Source organism: Carassius auratus, chromosome 15, assembly GCF_003368295.1.
Source record: "Carassius auratus strain Wakin chromosome 15, ASM336829v1, whole genome shotgun sequence".
In the NCBI taxonomy this organism is placed as follows: domain Eukaryota; kingdom Metazoa; phylum Chordata; class Actinopteri; order Cypriniformes; family Cyprinidae; genus Carassius; species Carassius auratus.
This window is the reverse complement of record NC_039257.1, coordinates 21123218-21146632: the sequence shown is the minus strand read 5'-3', so window position 1 is coordinate 21146632 and position 23415 is coordinate 21123218. Positions and strand designations below refer to the sequence as shown.

The following is a 23415-nucleotide window of genomic DNA, read 5'->3' as shown; positions in this document are numbered from 1 at the left end:
AATGGACCAATCACAGGAGGTTGAGATTGACCGGGATTTAAGAGGTAGGTAACGTTTCCTGATGCTGTATTTAAAGCATTATGCGTTGTAATGGCCCAGTATCTTCAATAAAGACAAAAATTAGTGAAACTATTTTGTTTCTGAGCCGCCAAGTGCTTCGTAGAGGAAGTTTAATATTAATTTTAACTTTTTTTTTTTTTTTTTTTTTTTACAGAAAAGTAGCAAAAATAACCACATTATACTCATTATTACATATCATACTATATTATTATATTTAATGTATGTTTCATTTGGATTATTTTATGGCCAGTAGTTCGTAAACTCGATGAGTGCGTCAAACGCGTTGACGTTGGACGTGCGCGTTCTCGTGTTTTGAACTTGACGTGCTCGCGGCCACACGCTCCTGTTAACGACTCTAGTAACGTTACCTCACAAACCGAAACATCCGAAGTGTGCGACTTTGTCAAAGTTCAACCATAAAGCTAAAAGCGGACTATTTTTTGTGACAGTCTTCATTTGATCGGTGAGGATTATCGATCAGTTCGGAGTTTTGGACACATGCGGTTCGCTTCGTCCGAGGTAAGTTTAATATCGTCCTCGCGACTAAAGACGGAGAGTAACGTAAGAAATTACACAAACTCTGCAGTCTTTACTTTCCCTCACAGGGATATAACTCTTTAGTGTTTAAAACGGCTTAGCTTTGTCAATGTAAGTTAGTTGTTAAACTAAGTTACGCCATTATATGATGACATTACATCATCTGTGTAACTTCAAAAGTTTGACACTATTCTAGTCTGTAATATGCTGACACTTTATTAATGTTGGCTTTGCTGTAAACTATGTTTATTTAATCCTGACACAACGCTTTAAAGGGCTACATGTATAACTTTATAGAATCCTAAAACAATGCTAAGCCTGTGTATATAACTTACTCTATAATATCAGTTCTGTAGTAATTATGACTCGTTTTACACGATTGGTCTTAGTGAACACAGGTTTTCCTGTCTTTAACAGGAAGTTTTATAAGTTTTATCAGGAAGTGATCTGATACACGGATGTTTGAGGTTTCCAGGTCATTGTGTGAGCGCTGAATTGCGAAGTTTTTGTGCAGAGTAATGTCCAGATCCTCAGTCAGAGGAGAATGTGTTTTAACAGCAGAAGCAGTGAATGTTCCTCAGAGATGTGTGACTGTGTTTGGTTTCTCTTTATAGATGTCAATGGCTGTCTGTATCTGAACCTCAAACTTTACAAGTCACGGACTCATTTTCAAGGTGAGAACAATAGTTAAACCCACACACTTTTATCCTAAGAATAAAATTACAGTGGCATTCATACATTCAGTTACCTGAACACACACATTCATTTGAAACATGATTAACTTTTTTTTTAATGGCTGAAAAGTTAATTTAGGTATTTTTCCAAGAGTATGACGTGAAATGTGTCTGGGTGGAGTCATATCCGTGTCCTGATATCATAAGAAAAAAAAGTCTCATTCAAACAATGAAATTCTTAAAAAAAAAAAAAACAAAGTTTGGCATAATATTTTGTGGTTTCTTAAAGCCAAAAAACGAACATGCTGCTCACAGCTTCATAATATTTTAGAATTTTTTTTCTGCCAAAATAAAAAAATAAAATTGGAAATTGTATCATAGAGGCTTAAACTTTACAAATATCAGTTAACGACCTTTTTTTATTTTTTTATTTTTACATGGATAGATTAGTTGAAGTTTTTAAATGTCATAGAAAATATTTTGACTCCTCAAAAGACAATAATGTTTATTAATAATATAAATTATATAAATTGATAATTCATGATATTTGTAAAGATGGCACTTAAAAAGTGAACATGTATTCAAGGTCTAAAATAAAAAATATTTATTACACTATTTCACTGGATGGCTACACAACATTACATTTTAAAATCATTAAATCAAAACTTTCTGTAGAGTTATTCAGAGTTAAAATCAGCATTAAAAAAAATAAGAAAAAAATGATTACATTCTAAGAACTTGGCACATGTGTTTTAAACCAGAATTTTAAAATATATATAATTTTGTGCCATTCAAAATTTGGGAAGTGTGATGTCATGATGATGATGATGATGTTAACCAGCTCTTTTTTCCTCGTGGCGTCCACGTGACCCTCATATTTCTGCTTTGCATGCGTTGGTATTTCCCTCAGAAAATGCAAATGGAGTTTGTTGTAGCTTCTGTAGCAGCGCTGCTGGTAAGCCTTGGGTTGTTTAGTGGTTGGTTACTTACGGGGCGGCTCTCTCGGGTGCTGAACCTGTAAGGACTGTTAAACTCTTGTGCAAATAAAGATCTAAACCCAGATTCAACATTCTATTAACCGGATTTAAACATTCTATTCAAAAGCAAACAATAGTGATACGTGAACACATTTCCCAGTAAGTCTGTGTGACATGTACACCCGTTTGCATAGACCTGCAGTCGTATTACCTTCAGATGCTTTCCATATTTCAGATAGTTTCCCTTCAGGCACATGACCTGTCTGTCAGCAGTCAGTGCAGGCTTCACGAGTGTCCTCCTGCTGTTGAGCGATCGCTCTCGGTGTGTGTCGTGTCGTATAGTCACAGTGCAGCTATTGTTGGTGTGTTTCTAGGGAGCGTTTGGGCTGGGGTATTTTATTACAGTCAGCTGGTCAGTGAGGGCTGTGAGAGCAATTGTTGTTGTGAACTTTGCACGTGCTGCCATGTTTGCTGACGCCAACTAATCTGAATTGGATGGTTTTTGTTGTGGGGATCTTTCTTCCTTCCTTTTTTTTTTTTTTTACCTGAATGCAAGTTTTGGTTTCCTGTTTAAAAATGGAAGAAATCCTTTTGGTGGTTAGATCCAATGACGGATTAAAAAATAATGTGTAATATTTAGTATATGAGGGCTTGGTTGATGCTTTAGATTTTAATCAGTTTTTGTTTTGATGAGCCAATATCTTAAATCCCAAGAATTTGCTGTTAACAACTACACAAGCATTGTTTTAGTTCATCTTCCATCCAGTAAGCACAATACATTTTGTACGTTGTTACTTTTGAAATAAAATCTGAGCTCTGTCAATTTTATTTCAAAATAAAACTTATTAGTCAAATGGGTAACACTTTAGATTAGGGAACACACTATTAGTTTTGCATCAATAAACTCCTAATTTTTGCTTAGGCCCTGCTTAAAAATATTCTTGTTTGCCGTAACCCGCCCGACCCTGTCAATTTAGGACTGACTCGAATTTATTTTTTTGCTTTTAGTCCGACCGACTTGCCGGTTGTACATTTGCGTTAAGACTAGGGATGGGCATTTTCAACAAATATCATATTCGAATATTTGAGCTCACAAAAAACAAATTCAAATATTCGTTTATTTAAACTAAGTTTGAGACAAACGTTATTTTTCAGCAAAATGTATTGTTTCTGTCATTTTTGAACAAGCTTACAATAAGCTTGAACATTACACATCGTGTTTTGTAGCTGAAAACCTTTAACAATGTGTGCAAACAAAGAAAAATTACAGATAAAAAAAAAAAAGTGAACAACGAAAAAACGTAAAGCGGCCTGGAGCAATTAGGCTATTGTACAGAACGTAGCCCACATTTAACTTTTAAACTGTCAGCAAATCTTTTTTGCTTTTTTTTTTCTATTGTTTTGCATGTTCTTGTTAAGAAACACGGGCATGTAAACATGATCGGGGCAAAGTTGGCTTGAAAAACACGCTTTGACGGCACAGACGTTGGAGGGACTCACAAATAACGGTGTGTTAAGAGACTAAGTTTTGTGAAGTTTTGTTTTCGTTTCACCACTGAATGGGATCCTCATCCATGGGATCCTTTATTACATTTACATTTACATTTATTCATTTAGCTGACGCTTTTATCCAAAGCGACTTACAATTGCTATATATGTCAGAGGTCGCACGCCTCTGGAGCAAACAGGGGTTAAGTGTCTTGCTCAGGGACACATTGGTGTCTCACAGTGGATTCGAACCCGGGTCTCCCACACCACAGACCTGTGTCTTATCCACTGCGCTAACACCACCCCTATTACAATTAATTGTAGACATTTATTTACTTGCCTTAGGATCCCTTCAACCCTTCATAGAGCAAGAGATTTGGAAAATGTAGATGGGTATATCTATTTATTTATTTGTCAAAGATACTATGGTGGTATAACCATCCTGAGCTAATAATTAAAACATTATTATTTAACAGTCTTTTTCTTAAAATAAGTAATTGTGGTGCAACAAACAAACAGGAAACTAGTTTGTTGTTGTGGCAAGTAAAGCCCACATATCCTGCTCTCTTAGACTCTCATGAGTGTCAAAACCAGTAAGTCTCTCAAGATGTGTAAGCTTGCGAGTATCTGAGGTTTAAGCAAAATGACTGTTGTACTTGAGTGGCACCTCTTGACCTCTGTTTTCTTGTCATCGTGGAGGTTCTGTAAAGGCTGGTTCACACGGCAGGATAATTAGGCCGATTTTAGCCCCGATTGACCCCTTCCGACAATCGTAGGATGCTCCGATTATCCTAAAATAATCTTATCAAATATTCCTGCCATGTGTAGTGTGTTAAGACTGCTCTCCTCTGCTCGGAAGAACGTCGGGACCGCTCCGATCTCAAACGGGGATATCTAAAGGCTGGTTCACACGGCAGGATAATTGGGCCGATTTTAGCCCCGATTCAGCCCTTCCGACAATCTTAGGATGCTCCGATTATCGTAAAATAATCTGATCAAATATTCCTGCCGTGTGTGGTGTGTTAAGACTAATCTCCTCTGCTCGGAAGAATGTCGGGACCGCTCCGATCTCAAATCGGGGATATCCAACATGTTGGATTTATTTGGCCCGATTTCTTCTCGTGTGTGGTGTCCCCCGAGGACAAACAATCACGCAGCCTGTGGACTGTGGCGTGTAGCCAATCAGAAAGCGAGGTGACGAGGCAGTGATAGTACCGGGAAAAAAAATCAAAACAGCCGGCGTATATAATATAACAAATACAAATAAAGTCGATGGGCATAACTACATCCACAACTGCAGTCCACCAGAGTACATGGAAACTAATATATGAACGTTTATTTCAACGGTTATTAATCTGTGTAGTACGTAACAACTTTTCTATGAGATAAAACAACAACTTATCTCCATATCATGATATAGCAAGTATAGTCCATGCTCGCGTCGTCTCCACCTCTTTGACCATCGCCTTTTCTTATTTTTCTTATGTTTTTTTCCCCGTTAAAAACAAAGCACAAACTATGGCCACTGCATCCTCTTCGTCCGCCATGATTGTTTACTCTAAAGTCACGTTTGATCTCGAGGGATTTTGCGAGATTTCCAGTCTGACCTGGGAATGCTCGGGAGTCAAATCGGTTCGTGTGTGATGTGTTGATATTGCCGTGTGGCTGCACACCACACACGGAGCGACCAAAACTGTTAGACCCGTGATTTTTTATCGCCGTGTGTGGGGTCTCTCAGGTTTGGAAAATCTGCCGACAATTTTAAAATCGTCCCGTGTGAACCAGGCCTTACATGTTGGATTTATTTGGCCCGATTTCTTCTCGTGTGTGGTGTCCCCCGAGGACAGACAATCACGCAGACTGTGGCGTGTAGCCAATCAGAAAGCGAGGTGACGAGGCAGTGAGGAAGTAAGTACCGGGAAAAAAAATCAAAACAGCTGGCGTATATAATATATCAAATACATCTAAAGTCGATGGGCATAACTACATCCACAACTGCAGTCCACCAGAGCACATGGAAACGAATATATGAACGTTTATTTCAACGGTTATTAATCTGTGTAGTACGTAACAACATTTCTATGAGATAAAACAACAACTTTCCTCCATATCATGATGTAGCAGGTATAGTCCATGCTCGCGTTGTCTCCACCTCCTTGACCATTGCCTTTTCTTGTTTTTCTTTTTTTTTTTGTTAAAAACAAAGCACAAACTATGGCCACTGCATCCTCTTCGTCCGCCATGATTGTTTACTCTGAAGTCACGTTTGTTCTCGAGGGATTTTGCGAGATTTCCCGTCTGACCTGGGAATGCTCGGGAGTCAAATCGGTTCGTGTGTGATGTGTTGATATTGCCGTGTGGCTGCACACCACTAGCCTGACTACGTCAGACTTCCTTCTTCCGCTCAATTTCATTTCGCTTCTGTACACAGTCTGATACAGCGTCAGAGCTTTCTTTGTCACCGGTCTGGAAACAGCTGGGCCAATCAACGAACAGAGGGCGGGCTGAGAGCCGTGACGTATATGCTAAGCGCCGAGTTTTACATTGTAGGTTAGAGAAATCTAAAACCGAAACGACCGCGGAAATGGGAAACGAGACACGGGATGCAATTCACTCTGTTATGGAGGACATTCAACTCTTTTTCAAACTGCAAAAGTCGTTTACAGCCATGTTCACTCCGGTATTTCGCTCGCATCATCATGTGTTTACAACAGGTTTACAGTGGAAGTTCAATCATAGATTTGATTTCGATGCATGATGTCTGTGCTTCGATGCGGATGTACAGGCGAATAACATACGTCATAACTAAACGTATCTGATTGGCTTACGGGTAACCAATGATTTTAAACTTCAGACAAGTGCCCCCTAACGAGAGAGAAAACACTTCTCTTTTATGCCATTCCAGACTCTGTCTACGAAGCAAAGTGAAGTAGCAGAGTCTGGTATTACCAGGCTAGCACACCACACACGGAGCGACCAAAACTGTTAGACCCGTGATTTTTTTTATCGCCGTGTGTGGGGTCTCTCAGGTTGGGCAAATCGGCGGACAATTTTTAAATCGTCCCGTGTGAACCAGGCCTAAAGCAACTCTTAGGCTGATCAGAACGGTTTGGGATGTAACTCTAAGGGAGACTATTTTCTCAGAGTAACAGGGCCCTACTGTTAGCTAGTCTCTTTCTTTGGGCATTGTTGCTTTTTGAGGCAGAACTCAACCTGATTGCTTGCTCCTTCAGTGCCAGGAGAATCTCGCCGGGTCACATGACAGTATCTGTGTGTAATGGCACTGTAGGCCATGAATAGAGAGCCACAGGGGAGTCCGGCCAGTCCTGCTGGGTGTCTTGACTTCCTTGTTATTTGACATCTCCCTTGGCTTTGTTTGTAGTCTTTTTATGATTCTTGATGTTTTTAAGCATGACATTTTTTTTTACAATCACCAAAGAGCATTGCAGCATGTCCCCAAAATAATATTCTGTAATATTCTCTCTTCATTGGCCATTATTTCCAAATTTAGAGAAGGACATGAGTACCTGGCAAGGTTTGGTCATGAAAACACAAGCACGTGATTCAACTCATTTGTTTTCTAATTTGCATCGACACTGTTCACGCTTGACTTTCAGTCTGCCGTTTGCGGTCCGCACTGAAGATGATTAGACTGAGATGGCAAATGAATGCAACTGAAGGTCTTGATGTTGTTTTGAAACAATCATTGCTGAAATGTGTATACTGCATTATCATGGTAATGAAATGCATTACAAAAACAAGTGGAAAACTGGTGTCCTCTTAAAAACAAGTAGGCCAATCATTTTTATTTCTTTTTCAAATAGCAAAAAGAACTGAATGTTTAAGTACAATAAGATAAAACACTATGTATATATTTTTTTTAAATAAAACAAATGTTTACAGATTAAAGTGCAAAAGAACGCAGCTGTGAAGAACAATAACAAAGAACCAGAACATTTTAAACAAATATCTAGATATCTTTTTTTTGGACTGATATGTTTTAGTCCAGATTGAAATGTGCGAGTGTAAACAAATGTTTAGAATTAAATATGAAGTCCTCAAGTATTAGGTGTTGTTTAATGAGCACCATTATGAATAAAGAACATGAAAATACTGTTTGACTTCCTTTCTTCTCCATGATGGGCATGAAAGTGTCAGAAACAGAAAACCATGCACCAGCACAACCAGCGTTTTAACCAGTTGATGGAGAAAAAACTAATGTGAAATAATTAGAAAATAAATCTAGAATGGTCACCCTTTTTTGAGGTGCCTATGATTACAATACTGTCCATGTTCGTTATCACAGTATATTGTATTTCCAACACCAGCAAATGTCTGTTTGAGAGCGACTTTGGAACATTTGAATGGCTAGACTTCAAACTGATGCAGGTTTAGAGCCCCAGCAGATTACCAAAACCATTCTGAAGAATGTGTCTTTAAATTAAACATTGCACAATTATGCAAAAAAGAGGTGTCAGTTTTGCTCTAATGTTAACAATAACTCTAGTGTATCGTGTGAATGCTATACTGATATGTCATACAGGTTTTTAATTTCTATATCTATATCTATATATCTCCTTTGGTCAGTGGTGTATGGAGGGAGTTACCCACGTCTGCTGTTTTACCATCCTGAATGATTCATCTTATCAGCTCATTCAAACACCGTGACCAAACTTTGAGAGGTGTAACCATGGTAGTGCTACTGGATCAGCCAGCCTTTATTTGGCTGTGAGTGAGATAGGGAGTGTGTGTGTGTGTGTGTGTGAGCGAGAGAAGGATAAAGTGTCATCCTAGTAGGAGTATTGCACAGCTCCTGTGGTTTAGACGCTCTGGGCCTTTGAATTAATGATGGAAGTCCTACTTCTTCAGCCAAATGACTCCAGCTGAGAGCTTGCCGGCCGTCCTGACTCATGCTGGAAGAACTTGTTCATGCTGCTAGTGCTAATTCACTTCCGAGGGTATTGATTTGAGCAGACCAATCTACTTTTTGAGAAAGTACATCCTTTGTCTTCGCAGACTAAGGTGGTTTGATTGTATTTGAAGATTGGGTTGATTGAATTAGTGGTGTGGTTGGCTGTAATCTAAGAGTCTGTTTCTTTCTCCAGCTCTTGCAGTAGGTGTGGAGCATGTGGGCCAGCTGCTGCGGCTGGCTCTGTCTGGATGACTCCACCGTGGACGACACCAGAAGCAGCACACGTCACCAGGCCTTCACCAACTCGGGCTTCAGCAGTTACCCATCTCCTCTCGCTCCAGAACCAACATGCAAGGCCTGTGGAGGTCGCTTCGACAGCCACACCAGAAAGGTAATCAATTTTATACAGATGTTAGTACAAAATGATGAGGTCAAGCACTTGTGAATGACATTTTATCTAAGTTTAGTGTTGTAGTACGTCTCACATGGTCATGGAAACATTGGAAATAACAGGGAATTGTAAAATTGTAAAAGTCATGGATATTTATATAAAGAAAGAGAATCAGTTTGTATGTGAATTGTTTTACTTTTATGGATCCTTATTTAATCACACATTGACTGTTAAGGTCATGGAAATTCATTTGATTATGAAGTCTTTGAGGGGATAGTTGCCCCAAAGAGAGTTTATAAAAATGATTCCTGTTCTTATTTATGATTAGTTAAAATGTTTTAAGTAAAATACTGTAAAATACTAGTTAACATTGGAAATTAGGGATGCACCGATATGAACATTTTAATAGCAAAACATACTGGATCGTGTTGTTCAACTGTTGCACTATAGCGTACACACAGCACAAGCCTGATTTCATGAGCTTTATTGAGGGAGTGTTGCACCAGGTTGACACGTTCTCATATGAAGTCTATGTGTGGTGTGTAAACAGTGCAGAAGAACTGATCCGTTGCTCTTTACTACAAACACAACATTTATCCATTATTTGATATCAAATCCAAACATTGTTAGTAAAAAAAATTGCTTTTATTAGCATCGTGATTCTTTTTCTACACAGTACAGTAATACAGTCTTTCATAGGCGTGTATAAATGCAATAAATATAAGAAATGCATAATTCAATGCTTTTTACTTTTGCATTTACTTCTAGATTCATATATGAAGTTGCTCAAGCAAGTGGCAAAATTAAAACTTTACCATAGACAAAAACATTCAGCTCTACTGCCTTTAAACCTAGCCTATGTGTTGACTGGGAAACACAGTGGACTTTAATTATATGCATTTATGGTATAATTACTATATTTTCTAGGGATGCATCGATCTGATACTCAGGATCGGTATTGGCTTTGATCCTGGCATTTTCTGCAGATCGGGTACATAAAATATACATATATTTTATTTGTATATTATACATATACATATATTTTATTTATATACCCGATATATATATGCCGTACAACCTCTTGTTTTACATTTTGAGTGAGAGACTGGACTCATTGTGTGAGCGTCCTCATCCAGCGTGAATTATCCAGAATGCACTTTGTAAACTGTAGCTCGAATGACAGTACGACGATGCATATCGATGTCTCAGCCATTGTAGCACTTCTTTACTGTAGTGCACTGTCACGCCACATTCATGGAATTCCTGCACACACCGCTTACGTAAGAGCAGACACACACCGGGATCTGGTTTCCTGAAAAGATTTGTTTGAAGAAATGAGATTGGAAGGTTTTGATGTTTGAACACAAGCTGTTAGTAGACTTACTAGTGGCTAGGACATCTAGTATTGTTATCTGAGTAGAGCTCAGTAGTGACCACCCAGGTTTTTCTTTTTCAGCAGAAGCTTATTCTTTCTTCAATAATACAAAAGAAAAAGCAAAAAGGTTTCCAAGCCTTGAACCAAACCAGCTATTTTCATTCTTCAGTATTACAACAACTGATTTGAAACCTTCTCATCCCGTGATGCATTATAAGCTGTTGACTAAACCAAGCAGCTATGGGTGAATCACAACATTACAAACTTTGGTTTAAAGCTAAAAAAGGTATTTTCAAATAGGGGTCATATGATGCTTTTTTAAAGATCATTATTTTGTGTATTTGCTGTAACAGATTGTTGACACAGTATTTTTCCAATACTGTACGTTACTGTAGGTCCTCTATGCCCTGTCTCTCTCAAACAGTCGTTTTCTGTTCTGATTGGCCAACTCACCCAGTGTATTGTGATTTATTTAATACTCGAGTTTCACAATTTGAGTTGAATTAAATTAACTTTTAAATTAACTTTTTTGAAATTAACTTTTCCACAACATTCTACTTTATTGAGATGCACCTGTATTATATAAAGTAGTTTGAGACTTGAGGGTGTACAAGACCGTTCACAGTGCTTCATGCACTTGTTATTGTGAATCATGTACTGTTCAGTAACAATATTAAATAATGTGGCATCATGGCTTCTGAAATAATGAACAAAACCATACACCATTGATTATCAACCTTGAAGTTCACATAAAGTTTGTCTTTAAATGTGTATACTGTTGGTGATCATTATAAAATAAATTCACCTATTTTTGAGAAAAATGAATGGTATTTATTTTATCTCTGTTTGAGGATTTCACCTCAAATTGTTGGTGGTGTAACGCTTCACCAGTAATTTGGTAATGAAAATAGTTTCCTATAAATGAAGCTGTAATTGCATTGATGGGTTGCGTCTACAGAGATGTGTTAGACCTCACAAAATATTTCACCTACGTAAAGGCTGTGACGCACCAAACCAAGATGAAGGAACTGGTGGCAAAAACCGCGAAAACTAGGCTAACTGATGCTTGGTGACAGCAGAAGTTTGGCGATCTTGTGTCATGGCCTTAAAGGTGCAGTATTGGATTTGAGAACAGAAACGCTGTTAGAGTGGATCGAACTGAGCACCAAAACACACTTCACCAGTCATCGTTAAGGGCCGTGTTTACCACCTGGGGAGGTGTTTGTTGTGTCCACCTTTTATCTACTGCATTTTAAATTGTGGGAGGCACTTCTGGTTTGGGGAAGTTCCACTCAAAATGCCTTAAATCATTTCGAATCATAAGTTTGTGCTGAAAAAATCCTTATTCATCATTTTGACTGAATGGGCAGTTTCAGAAGTTAGTAGCATAAAATTGCCGTTGGTTTATTAATGTGACATGATATAACATCAATATCTAGCTTTTAGAATAGCTCTTTTCAGCCCGCTGCATTATTTACCTCCTGATTATTTTAATGTTTCCTTTGTATTCTGCTTTAAGTAAATGAAAAAGACAACATATACAGTGAATTTGTGGCCAGCTCTTCCGATTTAATTTACAATATAAAAAAATGAATTAAATTGCCTGGAATGCAAGAGACTTTCATTTTTCTCTCCAAATCCTCACATCTCTTTCCTGGTTAGTTTTCACATGTGAATACTGAATGAGAATGATTTATTTGACATGAATGTGGATTTTAGGCAGTAAAGTATCAGTGAGTGGAAGGAAATTATACCACATGTAGGGCTGAAACGATTTCTCGAGCAACTCGATTACAAAAAAATGATTGAGGCAAATTCCTCTGCCTCGAAGCCTCTTTTAATTTATTTTAAATCTCAGGTCAGGTTCTTTCGCAATTATTTTTTTATGTGACACAACGCGTTTACGTCACCCACAAAGCTGAAGGAGACACAGGCGCTGCATCCGAAATCGCAAACTGCAAAGAGTCAGCAGTGTTTTGATTTGAGCGCGCGGGCAAACGTAAAGAGAACGTCATGGCGTGTGTCCATTGCAAGATAGAGCTGGCATACCACAACTAGGGCCCTATGATTTCCACGATGCAGAAAAGGCAGAGGGAATCACGGAATACAGTTATAAAAACAGAATTTACAGTTTAACGCGGAATGGTACGGAATTTTGCCAAATTTTGAATGAATTAATCAAAAATAGGTCATTGTACTTCAATCAAATCACGATATGGGCTAATATCTGTAAATATTAAGCCGGAACAGTTTGTTTATATATGAATCCTGCATGTTCTGCATTTCTCTGTTAATGAATGGAGCAGAAGCGCGACTTCCTTTTATTAACAAGCGCGTGACGCTCGCGGTAATTTCAGCGTCTGCTGTCTCACTAATGACGTGAACAAATGAAAAACATCTCCAGAACTGCTCTGAGAGTCACTTCATGAGCATTTGACCTTTTGATTCGAGTAAAACTAGCGTCACATCACATACACAGAGCTGTAAAGGTACGTCAGCCCGTCAAAATAAAAGTCCGGTGTCCTGACCTTTAATGGTAAATGGACTGCATTTATATAGCACTTTCAACAGACCACATGGCCATCCAAAGCGCTTTACAATTTGCCTCACATTCACCCATTCACACACCGACTGCGGTGTCAGCCATTCAAGGCAGCATCCAGCTCGTCGGGAGCAGCTGGGGTCAGGTGTCTTGCTCAAGGACACCTCGACACTTGGTCAGGTGGAGCCGGGGATTGAACCACCAACCTTCCGGTTTGTAGACAACCTAAATGAACCACTGAGCCACTGCTGCCCAATCCTACCCATCAGATATTCAATATTGCGTCAATATAATTAAGCAAAAACACATTTTATCCAATTACTTGATTAATCGATGGAATTTTTGGTAGAATACTCGATTACTAAAATATTCGATAGCTACAGCCGTAATCACGTGTAGTGTGTTTCTCCGCAGCTCTGACTGAATGACATTGTGACTTCCAGAACACTACACTTGAGTTCTGTTGTGTTAATATTTCCTGAAGAAACAGTGCAGCTCATTGTTTATCAGACATAATGTTGTAAAACAGAGGATGTGCTTCGAATGAGTGTTGCTTTTGACCCAGTTCTTACATCCTGTGAATTATTATTCTTATTATTAATGTCCTTGTCAATTGCGAAATGCAGTGTTCCTAACTGTTAAATACTACTTAAGTAAGATTAGAAATAGTGTTCCACTCTTAACCTGGCTTTCACCCTCACATTATTCATTGCAGCACGTGTGCATGGACTGCAAGAAGAACTACTGCAGCCGCTGCTCCACGCAGCAGGAGCTCCAGCCGCGGATGTGCCACACCTGCCAGCGTTTCCGGGGCATCGTGTTTGAGCGCGCCGAGCTGATGAAGCTCAAGGTGAAGGATCTGAGAGACTACCTCCACCTGCACGAGATCTCCACGCAGATGTGCCGTGAGAAAGAGGAGCTGGTCGAGCTGGTTCTCGGCCAGCAGACGCCTACATCTGACACACACATTCCTCCACCCACAGTGACCACACAGGAGCCTAGCGCTCCAGTCATAACCATCAGCCCGTCGACCAACAATGGCACAACAGAACTGGGGCCTCAGACTCCAGCAACAGAAGATGGACAGGTAAAATAATAATAATAACTCTTGTACTTACACTACTGGTCAGAGGTTAGGAAACCTTATTTTGTGTGTGTGTGTGTGTGTGTGTATATAATATAGATGAATAGTTAAAGCTTCAAAAGCTTCTTTTTTGTTCTTTGATTAACAGACCTCACAGCAGCTGTGTTATTAGGTTATTAGGCTGCTATTAATTTAAGAGCTGCCACTGGTGAACAGGATTTCTGAAGTTTATTAAATGATACAGGCTACAGTGCATGCTGCCATATTTGTGCATGCAACTGAAGAGTACATGTTATGAGCGCAGTATAACGACTGACACGACCGGAAAACAAATGTTTACTGACATAATGTCCTGACGACGTCTCATCTGACCGCAGTTCACTGCTCTAATGAAGCTCCTTGTCACCTGTACTGTTTTCTGTGCTGGTTTGACCTGTGCCTGCCGCTAATGAGAAGTAGAGTGCACATCTAAAATGTATCCTGTTTTATGTTTTTTAAAGATGTTCTGTCTCTCAATGAATGCCATGTGGACAAACTTAGCTCCGCCCCTGCGTTAACTCTAATATTTTAAATGCCTAGTGGAAAATTTGAGTGTGAATTAAATTGTAAAAAATAATCACGTTAACACTCTAATTTAGACAGCAGCTTCTTGTGATCAAAGTTGAATTTTCAGTATCATTACTCCAGTCTTCAGTGTCACATGATGCTTCAGAAATCATTCTGATATGCTGATTTGATAAAAAAAAAAAAAAAAAAACTTATTTTATTATTACTAAATCTTGAAAACCGTTTTTGCTGCTCAATGTATTTTTTTTTTTTTTTTAAACCATCTGTTTTTGAACTGAACTTATGAATTCATCTGTATGCACAGCCGCTTGCATGTGCTTCACTTCCCGGTTTGGTTCACACAGCACAGTACAGCACAGCTTTAAAATTAGGGATGCACCGAAAGCACTTTTTCCAGTACTCACTCGATACTTTTATTTTTTTTTGGACTTGGCGATACGGAGTACAGATACCGATGTTAGCTGGTTAACTTCATTTATTAAACAGATACAGTCAAACCAAAATGCATTCAGACACCTTCAACATTTCACATTATCACATTTTATTACAATCTTCTAAACTATAGCGAATAAACTATGACAAGAACTCATAGTTAAACTGTGTCAGAACAAATTCATCTTGATAATGTTAGATAACTTTGATAGATATGTAATGGATTACAATCAACCGAAAATGATTCATTCAGCTGTCTGACAGTATTTCCACATCAATACTTATTCAGGCGTCATCATCCTTTAGCCATCATCCTGCCGAGCGCATTACACACAGACTGCTAGATTCACTCTCGACAGAAGTCAGGTTTGCCTAAGGTTGAAAATAAATCATGTTTATAGTCAATGCACCTATAAATTGCCTTTTTGTATGATTTAGTTTTAATCCATATGCGTGTGGTAAGTGAGTGAACATCAGAGATCACACAACAGAAGTGCGCGAGTGTTTTTACGAGTACGAGGACAGGAGCTCAGTATCGGGCCCCATCCCGATTTAAAATGACACAGACACTTAAGAACACTGTTGTGACTTAAAATGAGTTTGATGGGAAGCACAGCTGTGTTGAACTGTGTTGGCTGTGACCTTTGACCCTTAGAGCTTGGCTGAGGCGACAGCTGAAAGCGAGATGGATGCTGAGCTGCAGGTGGAGCAGGAGTCGCAGGTACCTCCTGAAACTCCTCACCTCTCCTCTTCTGCTTGCTGCTACGCTCTCTGGGGCATTAAATGGGGCAGAGGACAGAACAGTGACCTGGCGCACTTCACAATGCTTATGAATCTCCCTCTCGTTCTTCTGCAATGAAAAGATGATTTATGGCGTTCTCCGGAGTTTAAAGAATGTCTTCTGCTTCCATGTGGGTGCTGTGAGCGTGGGAAAGAGCTTGGCTGCAGGCTGGGATGAATCACTGCTTCTTTGAAAGTCTGTTTTACTCTTTTCACGTCTTAAAGTGATAGTTCATGCATAAATGAAGACTCTGTCTAGATGCACCGGTTGACCGGCCATAAATCAGAACCGGACGGTTTTGGCTTGAGCTACACGTCTGAGGCACAGATAGCAGGAAGTGAACAGCAGCTGGTGTACTGACGCACAAAATAAGAGCCTTTCCCTGTGCTGTACCTGTCCCTACACAAGCAGAGACAGTGAAGCGATGTTCAGCTCCACTTCTCACGTGTTGGATGAGAAACGATAGACTAAACTGACAAAACTGATTTTTTTTTATAGTAAAACTTGCATACACGTTTGAAAAGCCAAAAGTAAACGTCAGTTCTGTATAGGATTATTATTTAAAATTTACCTTAAAATTACATCGACTTAATTTGATTTAAAAATCACCTGCTGTAGCACACTGAGAAAAAGTGTTTCATTCATCCAATTTAAAAAATGTAGGGTAATGATTCACATCTATATTTTTTACTTGAGACAATAGTTATGTATTTTTCATTGGCTCAAGTAAATATAAAACATCAATATAGATGTGAATTATTACCTCGTTATTGTTTTCAATAGCCAAAAGCAAGTATGGCCTATTAAATACCAAATAAACATCTTGTTTATGCACACTTTCCTTCTTTCTTGTTTGTTGCTTAAAAAAAAAAAATCATGATCGTGCATCCCTACTTGTAACTAGGTAAAGATGGGGGTAAATCCATTCCCAGTGAATGAAGCCAATCAGATCAACTGATCTTTCATGTATGGGGTGACTAGTACTAGTGTGAAAAATCACAGTTAATGGAAGTAGCAACAAATCTTGTGGTGAATAATGGATTATGTAGAGAAAAAAAAGGGACTGGGATTTGATTTTACCCATCAATGAGGTTAAAACTGAATGTGTGCTTGCAGTCGATTGTTGGGGTCTGGACTAAATGACTGGAGAAACCAAATCACTTTTATTTCTATAGCGCTTTATACAGTTCCTATTGTTTCCGCGCAGCTCTAGTCAGTTCAGGTTGATTCCATTCAGTTCTACAAATATGTAATAGGAAACAAAGTCAGTTCAAGTTTCATTCCCATCTGATAGTTTCAGTGCCGTCAGATCAATAATGATGCTGAATATTAAAGAGACTTTTAAAGCCCAGCTAAGCGAGCCAAAGGCGACAGTGCCCAGGAACCCAAACTCCATCAGGTGAAAGCAGTGAAGAAAGAAAAAAAACAGCCTCAGTCGGAAGACTGGTTCTCCTCTGGCGTGGATGAATGAATATGGTGTGATTTAGTAGATTGATATCCAACATTTTCACATATAATTACCTTCTGCTGCAGTCAACAGAGGAGTGTCATTTTCACCAGAAGATTGAGTTACGTCGTTTTGATTAAACATTAGCCTAGCATTAGCATACTGTATATTGTTGACATAACAGCAGTATATGTGGAGTCACACACTGTCCTCACACTGCCTTGCATTAATCGATTCATCTGTGTGTTTTCTAATCTCCTGCGTCTATCTTTGCATGTCTCATCTTTCTGCTCATTGTGTCAGTTTGTGGTTTGGCTTTTTACTCATCTCTGGATTGCTTTGTGGTTGGGGTTAAACCTTGTTCTAAATCAGCAAAAGTGAAAGTATAAATGATACACTTTCATTTTCTAGCGTTTGTCCTTGATTTGGCAGATTCTTGTTCTCTGAAGTCTCTCAGGGGAGGGATGTTTGCATGCATTTGGGATGCCAAGAGATCCTTTACCTCTCAGGCCGAGATAAACGGATGTTTGCATGCTGTCTTTCTCTGTGTCAGTCCTCAGACTCGGAGGAAGTGCTGGCTCCGGGGCGACGGGCGTCTCTCTCTGACCTCCGCTCAGTGGAGGACATCGAGGATCTGAGCGTCCGGCAGCTGAAGGAGATCCTGGCCAGGAACTTCGTGGACTATAAGGGCTGCTGTGAGAAATGGGAGCTGATGGAGAGAGTGACGCGTCTGTACCACGACCAGAAGGACCTGCAGAACATGGGTAAAGAGTTTGGTGTGATCAGATGCGTCAGCGTGAGAATGAAGCGCCGCTCAGCTCTGAGACACGGATGTCTTGTTTTTATAGTTTGGTTTGTGCTGGTTTTCCAGTGTAACCTGCAGATTTGGGATATTTTTAAAGGGTAACGAGGTTTTGCAGTTAGTGGCTTGGGCAAACATTGATCACATTTTCTGAAGTATGTCTAAATATAAAAGTTGAATGTATTATTTCTGTACATTAACATAAACTGTATTTCATTTTTACAGTGTCTAATGCCACAGAAGGTACAGGTGGGTTGATTTCTTATGACTTCATTTAATATTTTAAGTGTTCATTTAATTTCAAGTTCCAAGTCAAGGTTTATGTCATTTTACTGTGAAGCTATGAATAATTTTATCAGTCATTTATATATAGAAATATAATTGGTTTTCATGTTGGTTTAATAATGTTTAGAAAACCTTTAACAACATTTTAAATGTTAATTAAATTAAAAGTATGCATTAGCAGATGATTTTATCCAAAGCGACTTACAGTGCATTCCTTTGAGTGAACATTTGGGCGCTGTTATGCAAATCTTCCTACACAGTGATGTAGACGTGTGGGGGCGTGTTTAAAAGAGCTGTTTAGGAGGGAATAGACAAGTCTAACTTTTATAAAGATTATCTCTTTGGCTTTGAAACTTTAGTCTTTGCAACTTTAAGGACCTTATCTGTTTACGAACAGCTTGTAACACTCCAGAGAGAAAGGTAAATTTGAAATTGCATCAAATGACCCCTTTAACCCATCCAAAAAATATCAAAATTCATTTAAAAAGATGCTTTTAAGTGAAGGTTATAATCTGCATTTTTAATGTCGACCAAAATGTCATGATATTCACACACTTGCACTCTTTAGTGTTTTTTTTCATGCTGATAGAAAGTTTGTGATGTTTTCTGTACAGACGCCGGACCTGGGCCGGCCGTGGAGGAGAACCTGTGTAAGATCTGTATGGACTCGCCCATCGACTGTGTTCTTCTGGAGTGCGGACACATGGTCACGTGCACAAAGTGCGGCAAGCGCATGAGCGAGTGTCCGATCTGCCGGCAGTACGTGGTGCGAGCTGTGCACGTGTTCAGATCCTGAACCACAGGATCCATCACCGCTGTCTCACAGGATACTGTAGAGAGCTTTCAGGTGGCCTTTCATACTCGCACAATTCTCTTGCGGCACTTTAAACGATCGCGAATAAGATATGCAGATTTCTGAGCAATAACTACTGGATTCAGTTTCAGATTTGATTCTTCAAAGTGTGCCTTCTAGATGTTTTAAAGAGGAAGCTTTATTTTTGATCATGGGATTATGTCACATGTTTGTTGACACAATTCGGCGCAACATAAATGCCTGTTTCTGCCATTTCCCACATTAGTAAACAATGAAAGGATTGTATGATCACACACAGACAGCATCTTCTGGAAGTGCCCCACGATGCACTGCCCTGGTGCTCGTCACACACCTGATTCAGTTCTCATTCCGCTTTCTTTTTAAACCCCAAATGCTGGATCTTGGGTTTGCTCTACACCATCATCCAGACTGACGCTGTGAAATGTACAGGAATGAGACTTGCCAAACAAGTCTCGTCAGATCTCGAGTCTGTTGATTCATCTCACATGAGCGAATGCAGATCATCTAGAGAGACAAAGGTGTGGTCTTCATTACAACTCGATCAATCTCATGAAGACTGTGTCCCAATCAAAAACGACTGTCAAGAAAATGTTTTAATGCAGAACAACCTGAATGATCCAACAGATGAACTTCAGTTTTCAGTTTTTTCGGTGTGAGGTATACGTAGCCCCACACATGATATGCAAGGAAAATAATGTGTACGTTTTATGCATTTATTTCAGTGTGGCCACATACTAATTCATTACTGTGTTTTGACCATGTTGTACTTAATCGTCTCCTCTTCCTAGTAAATTGTGGTCATGTTGTACTCATTTGTTCCCTTATTTTAGTCCATTTTACTACTACATTTGTTTTTTGTTTTTAATTCAACAGTTCTAAATTTTAGCACAAATTCATTCCCTCGTTTTATTTAATTGTAGCCAAATCATGCTAATTAATTATCATTTTAGTAAATTTTAGTACCATTAGTTCTCTTGTTTAAGTAAATTGTAGCAACATTGTACCACTTTTTAGTAAATTGCACGTAATCGTGTGCAACAAGCATGTACTAATTCGTCAACTCTTTTTAGTCAAATCTGACTATGTTTCTAAATTATCTTTTTAGTAAATAATGGTCATGTTGTAGTTATTTGTTCCCTTTTCTAGTCTTTTGTGGCCACGTTGCCTCTTTATTAAATCGTGTCAATGTCATACTAATTAATTGCCTTGTTTTAGTAATTTGTGACATACTAATTCTTTCCCTCATTTGAGTGCTAATTTGTTATTTTGCTAACTCGTTCTTAATTCGTGGCCACAGTGAATATGATCTCGTCCACATATCGTGTGTGGGGCTCCACAGAAGTATGATCTGACTGGTTTTATGGGAATTTCATATACAGCTGCCTCTCGGTCCGAAGCCCTTCCTGATGGATGGTTTTGATTATGAATGAATATCTGATCTGATCTGGTTTAGGCAGAGGCCTCCTCCGTGCTGTTGGCTCATTGCGTGTGCTCTCTGGCAGGACAGTCATTCGCTCCCTCGGTAGCAGCGGGACTCAGTGCTGTGAATGATCAGTGGAGGTGTTGTTTCAGCACGGTCTGCGCTAGATTTCTTCCATTAGCAGCACTTTAGACTGATCTGGGGAGGAGATATCAGGTGAACATGCTTCAACACTTCACCAGTGCCTCGCAGGTCACAGGACGAGTGAAGGCCTGCCTCCCTTCCCTCCAGCTATTCAGATTCAGTTAGCATCGACTAGTGCTATCTTTAGGCCGCGTGGATGAGCAGGAATGTTAGTGTTCACTGGCACCACTTTTTTTTTTAATTAGTACCTTACATGAAAAATTCACTTAAAAACAATCGTTTTGACATTTACTCACCCTAATGTCATTCCAGTCACATATTCTCTCTATTATATACTGTTAGTCTCCACAGAAAAATAGACAGTACATCTTTTTTAGTTTTGTTCATGCTTATATTAAATTATAAAACGGGTGCCATTAGATGCCTTGCAGCAGGATTGACGTCTTTAAGTCATGTTTTGTGAACAGTAACGTATGGGAATTGGTAAAATATGTGACTGCTAATGGGATTTTAAAGCTGAGGCCGAAGGGATTTGGAAGACTTGGAATATAGCATACAAATCAGATCGACTATTACAATAAATGTATGATGCATTTGGGTTTTTTTGTAGAGCTTGGTAGTTTAAATCACCATCCAAGCTCTCTGTTTAGAAGCTTGAACATGCGTCGTAATATCTCCTTTTGGTTTTTAAATGAAGAAAATAATACAGGTTTGAAAAGTTAAGGTGAATATTTATATTTTTTTCAGGGTTGCCTTAAGAGCTTTTCTGTAACGGGAATCTCTTTCCCAAAGAGAAAACTTTTATAACTATAAATGGTAATAAATGAAACAATTGAAGTGGGACTCTAAAAAAGCTTCTGCGTTCAAATCTCAAAGACTTTGTGTGACTTAAACTTGATTTTATCACTGTGAAATACGAGCATTTCTTTGGTAGTCATGCAAAGGATGATCAATGTTGTCATGTCCTGTTCAAGTTAATGATGTTGTAAATATAAAGAGGGAACACTTGTATTTTCAATACAGATGTTTGTGTGGAATGGTGTGAAATTAACAGCCTTAATTTCGTAATAACTGATAAGATGTATTTTAAAACTTATAAAAACCACCAAAGTAGATGTTGTGTATGTTGTTAAAGATTTGTTTATATTAAAACACACTTCCAGCATGTTTGTCTGCTCGTTTTGTTTGTGAAGTGCAGTAACAGTGATGGATGGTGACGCGCGGAGAGGCGCGTGAACCGGTTCTGCTGGTCTGCGGGTGCACGCGGCTCGTTCATGGCTCTGTTATCATCAGGTGAAGCTATCAGGTTTTCAGAGATGAGGGTGGGGTATTGTTATTGAGCTACATTGTTGGCTCCTCAGACTATTGGCCGTCCCTCCCGAGGGTTCAAACGTAATAAAGCGAACGAGTTGCGCAAATAAACATGTCTTGATGAAGCATGACGAAAGTATTTGTCCACAAGTGTTTCACCATTTAAAAGCAGTTTCTTACTCCATATAATCGGCACAGCATTTAACAATGGAGTATGTGTTCTGTTTCACTCCAATGAAAACATTCCAAAAGAATTCTATAAAGTGAACACAAACACGTGGAATGATGCAATGAAGCATATTAACACTTAGCAATCGCAATATTAAGTACGTTTGTGTGTATTTGCTAATACGTTTTGTGTAATTATAATAAAGTCCTGTGAGATTTAGTTGTGAATTATTTGATTAGCTATAAAGCACAGCAGTTTTTAACCTTTGTAACTCCAAACCTAACAAATTTGTACACGTTTGTAGTATTTTAATTATTGTATCAGGTCTTCTGAAAACTCTCTGTGAACCATTTTAGATTCTTTAGATTTAGTTATTACAGTATAATAAAGGCACCACGTTGGATAAAGGACTCACAGTATCGCCTCCGCTTGATGGTACACAGTGACCTCTTGTGGATGAAAGGGAACTGATTTTTGATAGATTGGTATTTACAGAAATCATGAACATAAACATTCCCGTACCGCACTTGTCCAGTGACGGTGAATAATAAGTTATATAATAGTTAAATAATGGTGTATTGTATAATCGTAAACCCTGTAGAAGTGAAGTGATGAAGGGAGTTTTAAACATATTGGAAACAGAATTGTAAATGTTTGCCGGTGTTCTGTCGGTTTGTCCTTCCTCGTCAGATTTTCCTACCGAAGCGCAACATTTTAGTTGTATCTTTCGATATATCTTACCTCATCGAAAAATCCTACTGCGTACTACTGCTTCGCTCCTGTCACTATACGTAAAGTAATTTATCGAAGATTCTTATTAGGCAATGCACAGTGCCAAGAACATCATCAGATTGTCCTACCACTATAAAATATTTATGTAGGATGATTTTACAGTGAAACAATCCTTATTCAAATAAACCTAACCCAAATTATTACAAAAATCAATGGACTTACTTCATTTATAAATTCTCTTCCATGATCTGAGAGAATTCTCTGGGGACAGTCATGTCTATAAATAAGGGAACAGAAATGCCTTAACTTCAGCTGCTGTCTTTGCTTTTAAAGGAAAGGCCTCAATCCACTTTGAGAAGTAGTCTGTAGCTGTTAGGATATATTGAGTTTTGGGTAATGGACCCGTTAAATCAATTCCAACAAGCTCCCAAACCACAGAAACCTATAAAA

At 38.8% G+C, this 23415-nt stretch overlaps 1 protein-coding gene across 2 annotated transcripts; it reads left to right on the top strand.

The window, feature by feature from the left end:
* The first annotated feature begins 365 nt into the window (after window positions 1–365).
* On the top strand, window positions 366–21918 carry LOC113115361 (E3 ubiquitin-protein ligase rififylin-like). Of its 2 annotated transcripts, XM_026282888.1 has the most exons (8): window positions 366–579; window positions 1212–1271; window positions 8842–9039; window positions 13672–14043; window positions 15695–15760; window positions 17821–18031; window positions 18295–18318; window positions 18969–21918. In XM_026282888.1, exons 3-8 carry the CDS (start codon window positions 8863–8865, stop codon window positions 19148–19150), a joined length of 1032 nt encoding a protein of 343 aa, XP_026138673.1. In that variant the 5' UTR covers window positions 366–579; window positions 1212–1271; window positions 8842–8862; the 3' UTR covers window positions 19151–21918. The 2 variants fall into 2 exon arrangements, with proteins under 2 accessions (XP_026138673.1, XP_026138674.1); XM_026282889.1 differs by lacking the exon at window positions 15695–15760 and having other exon boundaries at window positions 367–579.
* Window positions 21919–23415: the final 1497 nt, after the last annotated feature.

Excerpts from the sequence above, each read along its gene's own strand:
- LOC113115361 (XM_026282888.1), top strand. The coding sequence starts at position 8,863 with ATGTGGGCCAGCTGCTGCGGCTGGCTCTGTCTGGATGACTCCACCGTG. Across the intron at positions 9,040-13,671 it reads TCGACAGCCACACCAGAAAG|CACGTGTGCATGGACTGCAA; the intron begins GTAATCAATTTT and ends TATTCATTGCAG. Across the intron at positions 15,761-17,820 it reads AGGTGGAGCAGGAGTCGCAG|TCCTCAGACTCGGAGGAAGT; the intron begins GTACCTCCTGAA and ends TCTCTGTGTCAG.